We start from the raw sequence: 15,022 nt of genomic DNA on the forward strand, positions 1-15,022 counted from the left end.
CTGTTAATGCAGCCTAGCATTGTGTTGGCTTTTTGGCAGCTGCAGCACACTTCTGGCTCATATTGAAGTGATTGTCCACTAGGACTCCGAGATCTCTCTCACAGTTACTACTATCGAGCAAGGTACCACCTATACTATACCTGTGCATTTGGTTTTTCTTGCCTAAATGTAGAACCTTACTTTTTTCCATCATTGAATTTCATTTTGTTAGATAGCACCCAATGTTCAAGTCTGTTAAGATCCTGCTGTATCTTAAGCCTATCTTCTGGAGTGTTGGCTGTTTCTGCCAGCTTCGTGTCGCCTGCAAATTTGATGAGTTCCCCATCTATCCCCTCGTCCAGATCACTGATGAAGATGTTGAAGAGCACTGGGCCCAGAACAGAGCCCTGGGGCACCCCACTACACACTTCCCTCCATGTAGATGCGGTTCTATTGAGGACCACACACGGACTTTGCCTGCCGGTCAGCCAGCTACAAATCCATCTGGTGCGGCTAGCCCACATTTTCCTATCTTATCAAGTGGTAGGTTGTGGTCTACTTTATCAAATGTCTTACTAAAGTCCAAGTTGCACCCTTTTATGTTTACAGAAAATAGAATAAGAACTTTATTGTACTATAAATAAATTGGCATACATTAAAATGAGATTTTCATTGCATATAGCTCTCAATATACACAAATAACAATTGCAAGAGCCTTGACTGCAAAAGAAAACTAAAAATATTGATGAAAGCGATCACCGCACCATAAGCAATCCCCAAGCAGATTTATACAAAAGCTGAATGATGGGAAAAACCTGAGTGATGATAAACCACGTTTCTTGGTCAAGGAAGAACCAAACCTCGCATAGTTTTTACAAGCTTCTAAAGCCACGCGACGGGGGCGTTCCGGAAGAGAGAGTTCCGCCCACAGCAGCTCTGGCCAATAGGAAGAAAAGGGCGCCCTCCCTCTTTGTGCAGGCGCGAGTCTTTCCCCGCGCTCTGCGTTGTAGCGCATGCGTGGTCCATCATTCGCGCTGAGGAAGCCGGGTGGGCGCCATTTTGGTTGCGGCCCGGCGGCGCCGGTGGTGGCGGCAATTGGTGAGCGGAGGAAGGTGTGGGCTGGGGATGATGGGAGTGAGTGCCCGAAGCCTAGGGAGACCAGTGGTGAGGCGAAAAAAGTCCGGGGCCGCGTTCACATGTTTCTGGGTCAGCCCGGGTTGGTCCCTCAGCAGTTCTGAGGGGAATCCACGGCTCGGCGCTTTGCCGTGAGGTGCGTTTTTATTTAATGTATTAATTTTTATTTCGCCTTGATGGAATTTTTATCCTGCTTTTTATGTATTTGGGATAACTCAAGGTAGCAAATTTGCCTGATCCTATTTTCCCCACAACAACCCTGCGAGGTGGGCCTGCCTGGCCTGAGAGAAAAACCGAGCCAGCATTCCTCCCACCCCCATAAAGACCATTTATACAGTACACTGCAAAAGAAGGGGATCCAGTTCAAACAAACCAAAATATCTGCAATATTATTTCATTATCAGCAATTGATTAATATTGGTGAGTTACTTCACCACAATAATTCGCTAATATATTCAGGAATATTACTGAATGGTCTCTGTAATCCAGATAATAAGGACAGAGTGATAGTCTTAAATAATATTACTTCGCTACAGTAATTTAGGAATATTAGTGAATTGTTTCGCTGCAGCCCAAATAATATACGTAAAAGGTAGCCATCTAATTAATATTTCACAAGCATAATTTACTAATATAACCCTCGACGTACGACCACAATTGAGCCCAAAATTTACGTTGCTAAGCAAGACAGCTGTTGTGAGCTTTGCCCCATTTTACAACCTACCTTGCCACTGTTGCTAAGCAAATCAAACGGGTTGTTAAATTAGTCGCCCGGTCATTAAGTGAATCTGGCTTCCTCGTTGACTTTGCTTGTCAAAAGGTTACAAAAGGACCCTGCAACTGTCATAAATGTGAGACAGTTGCCAAGCATCTGGATTTTGGGGAGGCTGCAGTGTGAAAAATGATCTTGTCATTTTCCCCCCCACTGCCCTTGTAACTTCAAATGATCACTGAATAAATGGTTATAAGTCAAAGATTACCTGTGGTACAAGGCTTTCTCTAATATTCCATTTAAAAGTACATCAGCAACTCGTCCTCTCTTTCAAAGGAAATGAGAGGATGGAGTTGTGTGATTAATTGAATACTGATTGCATCAACTGATTAAAATTGATGGCTTAAATGACAGAACATTTTCTTCTAGATTTGCATAGCACTGATTGTTGAACATGAGATATTAATGAAGAACGCTTAAAGGTAAACCAGCACACACTTGTTTGCCTGCTCTGCTTAATAAAACATTTATTTTTATGACATTTATATTCGGCCCAGCTCAATCTGCAAAGTGTCTTTGGGTGGCTTAAAATTCACTTGCTGCACATAAGCAACATTACATAGAATAACAGAGTTGGAAGGGATTTTGGAGGTCTTGTAGTTCAAACACCTGCTCAAGCACTTATACCAGAGGTCCCCACCTTTTGGGCACCAGGGACCAGTTCCGTGGAGAGAGGTTTTTCCACAGACCGGAAGGTGCATGGTTTTGTGTGCTGCCTGCATCCCACAGATGGGGCTTTGCTTGTTTGTGCGGACCGGTTGCTGGAATGCCACAGCCTGGTACTGGTCCACAGACTGGGGTCTGGGGACCCCTGACATACCATTTCAGACAAGTGACTGTCCAATCTCTTCTTAAAAGCCTCCAGTGTTGGAACACCCACAACTTCTGGAGGCAAGTTGTTCCACTGATTAACTGTTCTCATTGTTAGGCAGTTTCTCCTTAATTCCAGGTTGCTTTGCTCCTTGAATAGTTTCCATCCATTGTTTCTTGTCTTGCCTTCAGGTCCTTTGGAGAATAGGTTGACCCCCTCTTTTTTGTGGCAGCCCCTCAAATCCTGGAATACTGCTCTCATGTCACCCCTGGTCCTTCTTTTCTCTAAATTGGCCATACCCAATTCCTGCAACCATTCTTCATATGTTTTTGTCTCCAGGCCCTTAATCATCTAGTTGCTCTTCTTTGCACTTTTTCCAAAGTCACAACATCTTTTTTGTAAAGTGGTGACCAAAACTGGATACTGTGTGGCCTTACTAAGACTTTATAAAGCAGTACTAATATTTCATCTGATTTTGATTCTATACCTCTGTTTATACAACCCAGGATTGTATTAGCTTTTTTTGGCGGCTGCTGCACATGGCTGGCTCATGTTTAAGTGATCGTCCACTGGGACTCCCAAGGTCCCATTTCTCTTCCTTGTTCTTCTTGAAATCCTCCAGTGATGCGGCACCCACAACTTTTGAAAGCAAGCCAAAAGCATTAGTTATATATGGGTGACTGAAGCTTCCCCTTATGCATTATTAACGAGGGTGTGAATAAGAGCAGGAATAAGGATGCTTTAATGTGACGAAGGCACCTTGGAGTGAGTTGAAACATTGATCTGGCTTGTCTTTGCTAAACAGTGTTTTCGGTAATTATTGTTTCATTGTACAGTTATCTCTTTCCCTTTTTTTCTTTTATTATTATTTATTGGGCTTACATGCCACCCATCTAGCCTAGAGCCGACCCTAAACAGCTTACAATAAAAAAAGCTCAAGATGAAACATTTAAGCGTAATAACCATAAATATTAACACTAGGATTAAGTTGAAATTGCAAGCTGGGAAGAAAGGGAAGAAGATGCACAAAAGGAGGAGGTGGGGTCTTAGCACATTAACCACCTCCAGAGTGAGATGCCCCAGTTGGGGGCCCAGGCCAGCTGGCAGAGCCAGATCTTTAGGCCCTTTCAGGACGTGTGCAAATCTCACCTGCGGGGTGGTGGATGATATTTCAAAGGGCAGAAGCCACAGCAGAAAACGCTCTTCTCCTGGCCCCCACCACCTGGAATGTCTTGAGTGCCATGGTCTGCAGTAGACCTCTTCTGCTAGCACAATAAGGATAACCTGGGCCCATGCCTGAAGGGTTTTTATCACCCTTGAAGATGGAACAAGGGACCGGGGATAAATCTCGTCGTGTTCAGCGGGGTAAATTCCCAGATTTCTAAGACTTTGCATCCGTAATCCTATAGCATAATTGGATCCTGAAATGCCATTTCTGTCCTTGTTCCTTACAGCACTGCAAACCATGGAAAATTACCAGAAGTCCAAGGCAGTGGAGAAGCCTTCTCCTCTCCCTTTCACCAGCTTGCCCTCAGACATCATTGAAATGAAAGTGAAGGATGGAAGCAAGATCCGGAATCTGATGGGCTATGCCATTGGCAAGATGGAGCAAGAGACGACGAGACAGATGCTCTTCAGCAGGGTTGGCAAAGCCATCAACAAGACCATCACCTGCGTGGAGATTATGAAGCAGCGGCTCAAGGATCTTCATCAGATCACAAAAGTGTTCTTTCAGCAAATAGAGGAGGACTTACTATCATTCATTTTGTGCCAATCCAGCTTCTTTTTGGTCTTGGTGGCCACAAAGGCGAGGACCTGAGGCCTTCTCACCACAACCCTGACCCCCAGGGGCCTCCCCAAGGAGGAAACTGGAGCAGAGGGCATGAAGTTCCTGTGGGACCTGAGGAGAATCCAGGACATCCCCAGCAGATGCTGGAGCCTCTTGGCTAGCCAGTGAGACTCTAAGCTCTGAATCATAGCTTCTTCCATGAAGGAGACGGACACAGATGGAAAGTGCATCTCCTCTACCTTGGCAGCCTCGGGAGAAGCTGGCTTGGAGCTTCTGCTACTCTTCTGCTTTTGAAGGACCCTTTTGTGGTGCTTAAGGGACCTGCAGCTCCTCAGTCTGCTGTTGTATGCATGCTGATAATTTGTCTAACCTTGGCTTATACTTTGTAAGTTTGAGAGCAACATGTGCAGCACTCAGGTCATTTGTTAATCTGTTTCTAGTGTCAGATTTGATATAATTCAAAGCTAAAAACAGTGTGCTTGCTCCAGAGTCTTGTTTTGGCTAGGAAGGGGCTTGAGAAATGGCTTTTTCCTGCAAAAACTTAGCCAAAGAGCGAGGTGCGCATGCTCACAGAGAGGGCTCCAAGTGCCGCCTCTGGCAACCGTGCCATAGGTTTGCCACCACTGGTATAGGGTTTCCTGCTTGAGTAGGGGATTGGACTAGAAGACCTCCAAAGTCGCTTCCAATTCTGTTGTTCTGTTTTTCAAGAGCATAGAAACAGCCCTTGGAGTAGCTACAATTTTGGATATACAGGCTGGTAATACTTATAAGAAAGATGGTCCTTTGTGAGGTGTGTGCGAATATGCCCTTTGTAATGTTTAATTTGGTGGACATGTAGTTCCAGTAGGGATGGCCTTATCTTATTTTGCTGAGTGTGTAGATCTTTTCTTTGTCAGGTGTCTATGTGCTGATTCTGGAATGCCACCTCTATATGCTCAGGGAAGTTTGTATTATAAGGGATTTTCCCTGTTTGCTATTATTTGCTTGATTTAATCAATTTCAGCCTGGCTGTCAATTATCACCTAAACTAGTTGAAGAGCATGTGCAACCTTATATTGTCTTTGCAATTTAGTTTCTGAGGAGACAGTATTCTCTGAGCTTGGTTGTTTTCTTGCAGATGTTTCACAACCCAGACTAGGACTACTAGGACTGATGATGTTAACTAGTTGGGTCATGAAACATTTGCAAGAAAACAACCCACTTCAGAGAGCACCAAAGACTCCTCCTCCTCCTCCTCCTCCTCCCTTCTAGCACTGATGATGTTACCTAGTTGGGTCCTGAAATGTCTGCAAGAAAACAACCCATTTCAGAGAGTACCAAAGACCCCACATTCCTCCTCCTCCTCTTCCTCCTCCTCCCTTCTAGCACTGATTATGTTACCTAGTTGGGTCCTGAAATGTCTGCAAGAAAACAACCAAGCTTGGAGAGCACCAAGGACCCTACACTTCAACTCTGAGCTACAAATATTCTCCTTTATTAATATTTATTAATATACTGTCTTCTGGCTACAGGCACATATATGATTAACGAAGTTCACAGGGAGTGCATGAATAAAATTACTTAAATTGTAAAATTATTTCAACAAGCATAAAGAGCTTCAGGGGGGGATGACCAGCATTTTGAACTGGACTGGGATGCTGACCAGCAACCAAATTGGTCCTACTCATGACTTGCAGGATTGTTGTATAGGTAGTCCTTGACTTACAACCACAACTGAGCATCCCAGGGTCAGGTGAGCCCCATTTGCAACCTTCCCAGCTGGCTTTGAACAAGCAAAGTCAAGGGGGAGAAGCCGATTCGTTTAACGATCACATGATTCCCTTAACAACCGCAATGGTTCACTTGACCATTGGGTGCAGCTTCCTTAACCACTAACTTGCTTAGCAACTAAATTCTGGACCCAGTTGTGGTCATAAATCGAGGACTTAGCCAGCAGTAAAAAAAATGCTCTTTGAGGAGCACATGAGTGACCAGTCTGTGGTGCTTCATCCCTCAAGGCTTTCAAGAAGAGAGTGGACAGCCAGTTGCCCAGAATGGTATAAGGTCTTCTGCTTGAGCAGGGGATTGGACTACAGCAGTAGTGTCAAGACTGATTCGCCCTTTTACCCTCGCTTATAGCTTTACAGTGGGATGGGATGCAGAACTGGGAGGAGTGGTTTCTAGGCAACCGAGGCTTCTGAGAGCCAAGGTCACTAATGCAGGTGCTCAGCAGGGAAGTGGACTGTTTCCATAATAAGAACAAATGTTACTATTGGACAATATGAACACCTGGTGGGTGGGGATGAGGGAATTTATTGTTTAGCTAAGCAAGCCTTTGAGCCGGAAAATCAAGAGATGGTTTTGCTTCTTCTGCGCCAATGTAAAATTTCAGTAAAGTATTAGACTCTTGGTAAAATCATGTCTGAGTAGTTTCTTTTTCTGGAAATGCCAACTGGACAGTTGACAAGCGGTCCCCAACCTTTGCGGCTTGGTGGCACGGCTAGGGGTGGGGGAGACAGGAACCAGGCCATACGAGCAATGGACCGATGCTTGTGCACAGCTCAACTTGACTTCAAGTGTGCGCTAGCCTGCTGTTTGCATGAGTTGAGCTGCATGCGCATGTGCATGCCAGCCCACTGCTCACATGGCTCAGTTCCGAATAAGCCACAGCCTGGTAGTGGGCCGTGGCCTGGGTGTTGGGAGCCTCTGGACTAGAGGAACTTCAAAGCCCCTTCCAACTCTGTTGTTCAGTGGAAAGGCTTGCCTTCAGAAGTTAGTGGGTGCTCCATCCCTGGAGGTTTTTAAGAAAAGATTGGAAAGCCATTTAGTAGGAATAGTTTGAGTTCTTCTGCTTGAGCAGGAGGTTAGACTAGAAGACCTCCAAGGTCCCTTCCAGCTCTGTTTTTCTGTTGGATGCTCCATCCCTGGAGTCTTTCAAAAAGAAACTACACAGCTATTTGTCCAGAATGATAGGGTCTCCTGCTTGAGCAGAAGGTTAGACTAGAGGACCTCCAAGGTCCCTCCAAGGTGCCTTCCAACCTTATTCTTTGTTCTTTCAGGCACTGCAGACCCTAAACACAACACTGCCAAAAATAAAGGTTTATTGGTGAAAAGGTACTGCAGAATAGAGCCAATTTACTTAACGGTCCCCAATTTTTGTCCCTGCACCCCACCATATTTCCCAGTTCTCCTGGTTTTGGAAAGTTCCTGGCTTTTCTTCCAGAAGCAGAGCTTTCCTTTTAGGATGTTCCTGCAGAGATGGAGCTTCCCCTGCAGGATGCTGGTGAGGGTGGAGCTCCGCTTGTCCACAGAAGTGGATAATGCTGATCTCCCTCCCTGTCCTCCTGTGCCTTCCCTTTTGTCTCTCTTTGGGCCTCTTCCTTCCTCTTCCTTCTGTCTGGGGCTCTGCCTCCAAATGAACAGCCCCTGTTGCAAGTTCAATTTCTTCTCCAGGATGTTACCCAACATGGTCATCTTTTCGCTATCCGAAGACTTCTGTTCTTGTGGTCTCTTGTTGGCTCCTTGCCTAGGAACCTCCAAAGTCTGGCTGACTTTCGGGTCAAAGGCCAGCCTTCTGATGACAAGACATTCTTGGTGTGTTTCCTTGGAAGACCAGCTTACCTTCACCTGTTTCTTCTTCCTAGCTTTTGGGGGCCTTCCAGGTGAACAGCTGATAGGCCTCATCCCTCTAGGGAGAGGACGTTGGACTCCACTCACCTGCCCCACAGCTCCTGCTTGCATGAAGTCTACTGGAATCTGCCTTTTCTGCCAGATGACCACATCCTTACCCTCTGAGATTTCACCTGGTTTTAGGACAGTGTTTTTCAACCTTTTTTGGGCAAAGGCACACTTGTTTCATGAAAAAAATCACAAGGCATTCCACCATTAGAAAATGTTAAAAAATTTAACTCTGTGCCTATATTAACTATATATAAAGTAATTCTCTTGAATAGGAATCAAATATACACAAAGAAAGTATTTTATAATTACTTTATTATGAAATAGTAAGTAAACAGAAATATGACAAATTATAAAATACTTTATTCAGTGCGCAACCTGGGCCTGTTTGGCTGAACACAAAGCTGATATTCTGGCTGGAATCGAAGAAAGACACACACGTAGCTCTTCGTCAACAGCTCTCAGTCTCTCTCTGTATTTAGTTTTTATAGCAATCATGCTTGAAAAGCTCATCTCACACAGATATGTAGTGGAAAATGGGAGCAATGTCAAAATAGCTTTGTTTGCCAGAAGGGGGAACTCCTTGGCAGTATACAACCAAAAACTGTCCAAAGGTAGATCAGCAAATCTTAGCTTGAAACCACAATTTTGTCTCAGTTCAGTTAGTTCCTCCTGCTCCTGCACCATCAAAAACCATACTTTCGATGTCTGCAGACATGTCATTAATTCGTCTGGAAATTGTGTTGTCTGAGAGAGGGACTTTGGCTATTTCCTTAGCTGCTTCAGGTCCGAGCATCTCCTCTACAATAGCTTTGCAGGCGGGAAGTATTAATGTCTCTGCCACAGTGTGCGACTTTTTTGACTTGGCTATAAGTTCAGCAACTTGATAGCTAGCTTTAAGAGCTCTTTCATTTACCTTTGTGTTCTCATGAAAGTTGCCTGTTTCTCCGTGTTTTCACGCAGGCGAACAAAATAGTCCGCATTCTTGTTTTGAAGCGAAGGGTGTTTCGTTTGGAGATGGCGTTTAAGTTTGCTTGGGACTATAGCACTGTTAGCTAGCTTTTCACCACACACCACGCACAGTGGAGTTGGTTTGTTTGCATCTCCGGTGAAAGTAAATCCAAATGAAATATAGCTTTCACTATATTGCCTTGAGCTAACCATCTTTGCTTTCTTTTGATCCCCACTCATACTTGGGCTCTCATCTGGCTCCAAATTTTGTTCAGAGTCCAGTTCTTTCCTTTTCAAAAACTTGTCCATCACTGCAGTATCTCCCTGTCACTCAGTACTTACTGCGCTTGTCTCCTCCAGATAGCCGCTGTCCGTCATACTCAGCACTCTTCTGCGCATGTCTCCATCCAGATCCATCAGTCAGCGCTCTTCTGCTCTTCTGCTCATGTTTCCTCCAAATCCAGATCCATTGGCGCTCTTCTGCTCATCGGCGATCTACTGCGATGTCTGGTGACTCGAGTCGCGATGTCTTCTTCTCTCCGCTGCTGCGCACACTGTGCTCGGGCGGGAAGGAAGTCAGAAGATGATGTCGGCGCCCCTGCTGGCCGAGGGCGGAGTCAAAACCCCACCCCCCCATACCCAGGACACAGTCCGGCGCCCGCCTAGTGGGCGAAAATTTGACATTTTTTAAAAAAACTTTCGAATTTTTCAATTTTTCCCATGGCACACCAGGCAACATCTCGCGGCACACTAGTGTGCCGCGGAACAGTGGTTGAAAAATACTGCAATAACACACTTAACATTATAGCTCCATTATTTTTTGGTACAGTCTCATAGGTCAACAATTAACACAAGGTACATACAACATTATAGCTCTTGTTTTGTCACATAATCTGCTAAATAAGCAGGAGGTTTGCGTGCCCTTGTGGAACGCCTGAGGATCCATTCACTTTCTGGTCTACCAGCTTACCCGCCGGGCCGGGTAGACCAATGTCCTTTAATGCAATTGAGTCAGAATGATTCGGTGCTCTCTGGCTGGCCTCTCCAGATTGGCCCACCTCAGAGTCAGTTTGTTCAGCAGAGTTACACAGTGGCTGTGAAAATCAGGTTGGCTTGCTCCGTCAGGGGACCCATGTTGCACTTCCGGACTCCCCTCCTCTACAGCCAACTCCTCATTGCTTGTGCTGTGAGAGTCTTCAGAGTCTATGCATGGACTGGCTTGGTTGCCAGTTTGGGGACCTTGGGAGGGACTTATGATGCAGTCCTCGCTTAGTGGCCATTCTGCAAACCACTTTCTGAGTTGATCAATGTGGCGTCTGACAACTCACCCTCCCTCCAGCCCCACTTCGTAAGAGAGGGGGCCAGATGATTTAGTAATTTTTCCAGGAACCCACAGATTCCCATGCCCATAGTTTCTGGCCCACACCCCATCGCCCACTTGCAGCCCCTTCAGAGGTTTTGGTTGAGAGGCTTCTGCAACCTTTCCAGTTTCATGATCAGCCACCTTTCCCAACGTAGTTCTGCCGGGCTTTTCCCAGTAGCAGTGCAGGGTGTGGAATGCTGGCAAAGTAAAAAATCTGCCAATCTGTGATGCCAGTCCCCAGTCACTATGCGCTTCAGTGACTCCTTTGTGGTCCTTACCATGAGTTCAGCTTGATCATTAGAAGACAAATGAAACGGGGCCGACGTTGTGTGCCTGATGAGATTTGCTCTCAGGAAAGCCTGAAATTCAGCTGCAGTAAATTGGGCCCCATTGTCTGATACTATGGCATCAGGCAACCCATGCATGGCAAAGAGTTTTCTAAGCACCTGGATGGTCCTAGCAGTAGTCATATTTGCAACTGGAATTACTTCAAGCCATTTGGAGTGGCTGTCTACCAGTATAAGGAACAGCTGTCCCTGAAAGGGCCCAGCAAAATCTATGTGAATTCTAAACCAGGGAGTGTGCGTTTCCTCACACCTGTGAACTGGAGCGTGTGGCATTTCAGGCCTTGATTGCTGGCATGTATAACATCCATGCATTTCTGCCTCAATGGCCTTGTCTAATCCAGGCCACCATAAGTAACTTCTAGCTAAAGCTTTCATACGGACAATACCCAGATGGCCTTCATGTAGTGACTGTAAAACTCTATCTCTCAGTGAAGTGGGAATTATGACCCTGTTCCCCCATAGGATACAACCCTTGTGAGCTGATAGCTCATGTCTTCTTGCAAAATAATTCTGGAATTCAGAGCCTGGGCTTTTATCTAACCACCCTGTATGCACCCATGAAAGCACTCTACTTAGTGTCTTATCGGCTACTGTTTCTGCAGCTATGTCCCCTGCGTGGAGGGGGAATTCTGAATGGACAGTCCTGAATGGACAGGATTCTGGCCGCAGGGGCCGGAATTGGTTCAATTAGTGGCAATGGGAGTCTGCTCAGGCCATCTGCATGGCCCATTTCTTTGCCAGGTTTGTGGACCAGCTTAAACATGTAAGCTGATAGGAAAATAGACCACCTCAACATTCTTGGGGAAAGTATGTGGGGTGTTTGTTTGTCTGTGGTAAAGAGTCCCAGTAGTGGTTTGTGGTCTGTGAAGACCGTGAAGTCCCTGCCATATAAGTAGTCATGGAATTTTTAAACTCCCACTACAATGGCTAAGGCCTCTTTGTCTATTTGAGTGTAATTACACTCAGCAGAGGACAGTGTCCTTGAATAAAATGCAATAGGAACTTGTGTTCCATTTTTCTCTAAATGACTTAAGACTGCCCCCACCCCGTATGGAGACGCATCACATGCTAAACAGACTGAAATGAGTGACAGTAGAGCTGCCTGACAAAAGTGCCTTCAGGTCTTGAAAACGTTTCTCATGAACGTTGGTCCACTTCCATGAAGCTTTTTTATCTAAGAGCATGTGAAGGGGCTCTGCTATTGTGGCCTTGTTAGGCAGGAACGCGTGGTAGAAGTTGAGGAGGCCCGAGAATGCTTGCAGCTTTCCTTTTGATTTAGGGCTAGGTGCCATTTGAATGGCCTTCACTTTGGCCTCAGCTGGGTGGATGCCGTTAGCATCAATGCGAAACCCCAAAAATTTGGTTGAAGAAACCCTAATACTGCATTTGCTCTTTTCAGTTTGAGGCCTGTTTCATGCAGCCTCTGTAAGACGGCTCTGAGCCTGCTAGCTAACACCTCTGTGGATTCTCTGGCAATAAGCACATCATCAAAATAAGGGCAAATACCCGGAATGCCTTTAAGTGTGCGTTCCATGATTCCCTGAAAGATTCCTGGGGCCACACTAACCCCAAATTGCAATCACTTCACTTTGAAAGCCCCCCTGTGAGTCACGATTGTCTGAGCTGCGGCCTTGGCCTTGTCAACCGTAGTTGTTGATAGGCCTGTGCCAAATCTTAACTTCACGAAAATGGTGCCCCCTTGCAGAGATGCCAAGATGTGGCTCACCACTGGGACAGGGTATGCGTGTTGCTTAAGGGCCTTGTTAATTGTGCATTTGTAGTCTGCGCATATTCTAATTTCCCCATTGCCCTTAAGTGGTGTTACAATAGGAGTTTCCCCACTCCCCACCATCTACTGTTGCAAAACGCCCAGTTCAACAAGTTTGTCTATTTCTGTGTCAATTTTGTGTTTAAGGGCAAAGGGAACCCTGGGAGGCTTAATCCTAATGGGGACCACGTTGGGGTCTAGCTTGAACGTTATAGGTGGGCCTGTGTAAGTTCCTAGAGCTGAATCAAATATGTCTGCAAAGTCCTCGCAAATTGACGCTAGATTAGCGACTTGTGTCCGGTTGATACAGGTTACTTGGATACCTAACGCATCAAACCAATCGAGCCCAATTAGGCTCATTCTCTGGCCCCCTACTACTACGACATCCAGGTGCCCAAAAAATCCTTTAAATTTAACGGCCAAGGTAGCTTCACCCTTGACTGTGACTTTAGCGTTTTGAAAATCTGTTAAAATTATGTCAGAGGGCCTCAGCTTGGCCATTTTCTACTGCGACTGCACAGGAAATTAAATGTGTCCAGAGAAATAATTGAAACAGCTGAGCCTGTATCCAGCTCCATTTTACAGGGGACACGTTGCAGCTCCACCTGAAGTTTACATTTGGGTCTGAGAGGGCGTCAGGCCCCGGTACGGCAGACACTTCTGCAGCTTGCACAAAACCCCACGTAATCACCGACATCTTCGGTTGGAAGTGTTCTCCTAGCTTCTTCTTCAGATCGGAGTAGGAGACAGATTCCAACGGCGTGGGCGCACAGATTTTCGGCCAGATCGAATGTTGCTGGGCCGCACACACAGAGCAGCGTGGCGGCCTTCAGTCCATCTTCCGCAATCTGGTTCGCCCGGAGGTAATTTTTGACCTGGGACAGGTATGATGGCCATCCTTCTGGTTGCTTGATATCGAATTCTCGCAGCCTTCTGACCTTGGGCATTCTTTCAGTCTTTGCGGCTGGCTTCTGCGTCTTCGAATCCTGCTTCTCCGTTGCTCAGGGACTGGTCCTCTGAACGTTTGGTGGCTAGCGTGGCTTGCTAGCCGACTGAAGGGGGGGAAATTGCTTTTCCCGCCAAGGCGTGCACTGCTTCTCTCCCTAGTGACTTTCAGCTCAGACAGAGAAGCAGGATCCCACCTTCGTCGCCAGTGTTGTGTACTGGGTTCATTGCGCAGGAATGAAGACGATGCGAGTGAGTTCAGCAAAGAGCATGGTTTATTTCTTGCAGGATCTGAACCAGAGAACTGGGCTGCAACTGCAGCAATTTATAGCCTGGCCCCTAGGCGGCAGCCAATAGATTTAAAGCAACCTATTGCCACCTAGGGGCAGCCAATAGCAGCACTGGAGACGGGGTGTCTGAGGTGCTGGGAGCCATTAGGTAGCTCCAGCTTACCACGTGGTGTTACAATTAAGCCCAATACATTACAGTACATGCTCCAGTATACTGGACTTTCAATGATTTACAGGTACTGAATGAATTCTACCCCTATGCAGAGTTTATCTCAGAACATTGTAGAACTGCATAGGATTTCAGAGGCAGACTGCCTTAACATTATCAAAGGACTTAATTTTGATTACAGTAGCAGCATTTGAATAATTCTTTAGATTTCATATAAACTTTTGATTTCATTTTGTTTATTTTGCTTTGTTTTGTTTGATCATTTTGTTCCAAGCTTTTGCTTTTCAATAAATGTTTTTAATTTCCTACTTCTTCAATAAGAGTTTATAGATCCAATGGTATTATTCTGTGAATGAGCAGTTGTGGCAATTCTTTTGTGGCTTGACTTTCATATACATTTGAATCCTATATACGTCAGGGTGGAAGAGACAGTGGAGGCTTTCTACCAACCCCTTTCTTAAAGCAGGAATTCTCAGATTATCACACACAAGGACTGTCAACCTTTGTTTGAAAACCATCAATTATGGAGGATCCATGACTTTAGGTAGCTTTAATAGCTGTCACAGTAGGATGCTTTAATAGCTGTCACAGTAGGAAATTCCAACACTGAATTTGAATTTCACACTGTAAAACTTCAACCAACTAGTCTTTGTACTACTATCAGGCACTATGAAATGAGTTTTAATGTGGAGAAAAGCAAAGTTTTACATTTGGGCAAGAAAAATCAAAGTTTTAAGTATAGATTAGGTGAGACCTGGCTCAAAAACAGCAACTGTAAGAGGGACCCTTGAGTCCTAGTGAATGATCACTTGACTATGAGCCAGAAGTGTGCAGCAGCAGCCAAAAAAGCTAATACAATCCTGGGTTGTATAAACAGAGGCATAGAATCAAGATCACACAAAGTATTAGTATTGCTTTATAAAACCCTAGTGAGACCACACCTGGAATACTGGAATCAGTTTTGGCCCCCATACTACAAAAATGTTGACACCTTGAAAAAAGTTCAGAGAACTACTAAAATGATCAAAGGCCTGGAGACTAAAACAT

General features: G+C 45.4%; 1 protein-coding gene across 1 annotated transcript; it reads left to right on the plus strand.

Moving 5' to 3' along the window:
- Positions 1-992: 992 nt before the first annotated feature.
- Positions 993-4,939, plus strand: LOC308677325 (ribonuclease P protein subunit p25-like protein; the record flags this gene model as incomplete). The annotated part of the gene is made up of 2 exons (XM_081343594.1): positions 993-1,077; positions 4,151-4,939. The coding sequence occupies 2 exons, from the start codon at positions 993-995 to the stop codon at positions 4,513-4,515; spliced, it is 450 nt and encodes a 149-aa protein (XP_081199720.1). The 3' UTR covers positions 4,516-4,939.
- Between the last annotated feature and the right edge of the window lie 10,083 nt (positions 4,940-15,022).

Source organism: Vipera berus, assembly GCF_964194415.1.
Source record: "Vipera berus genome assembly, chromosome: Z".
In the NCBI taxonomy this organism is placed as follows: domain Eukaryota; kingdom Metazoa; phylum Chordata; class Lepidosauria; order Squamata; family Viperidae; genus Vipera; species Vipera berus.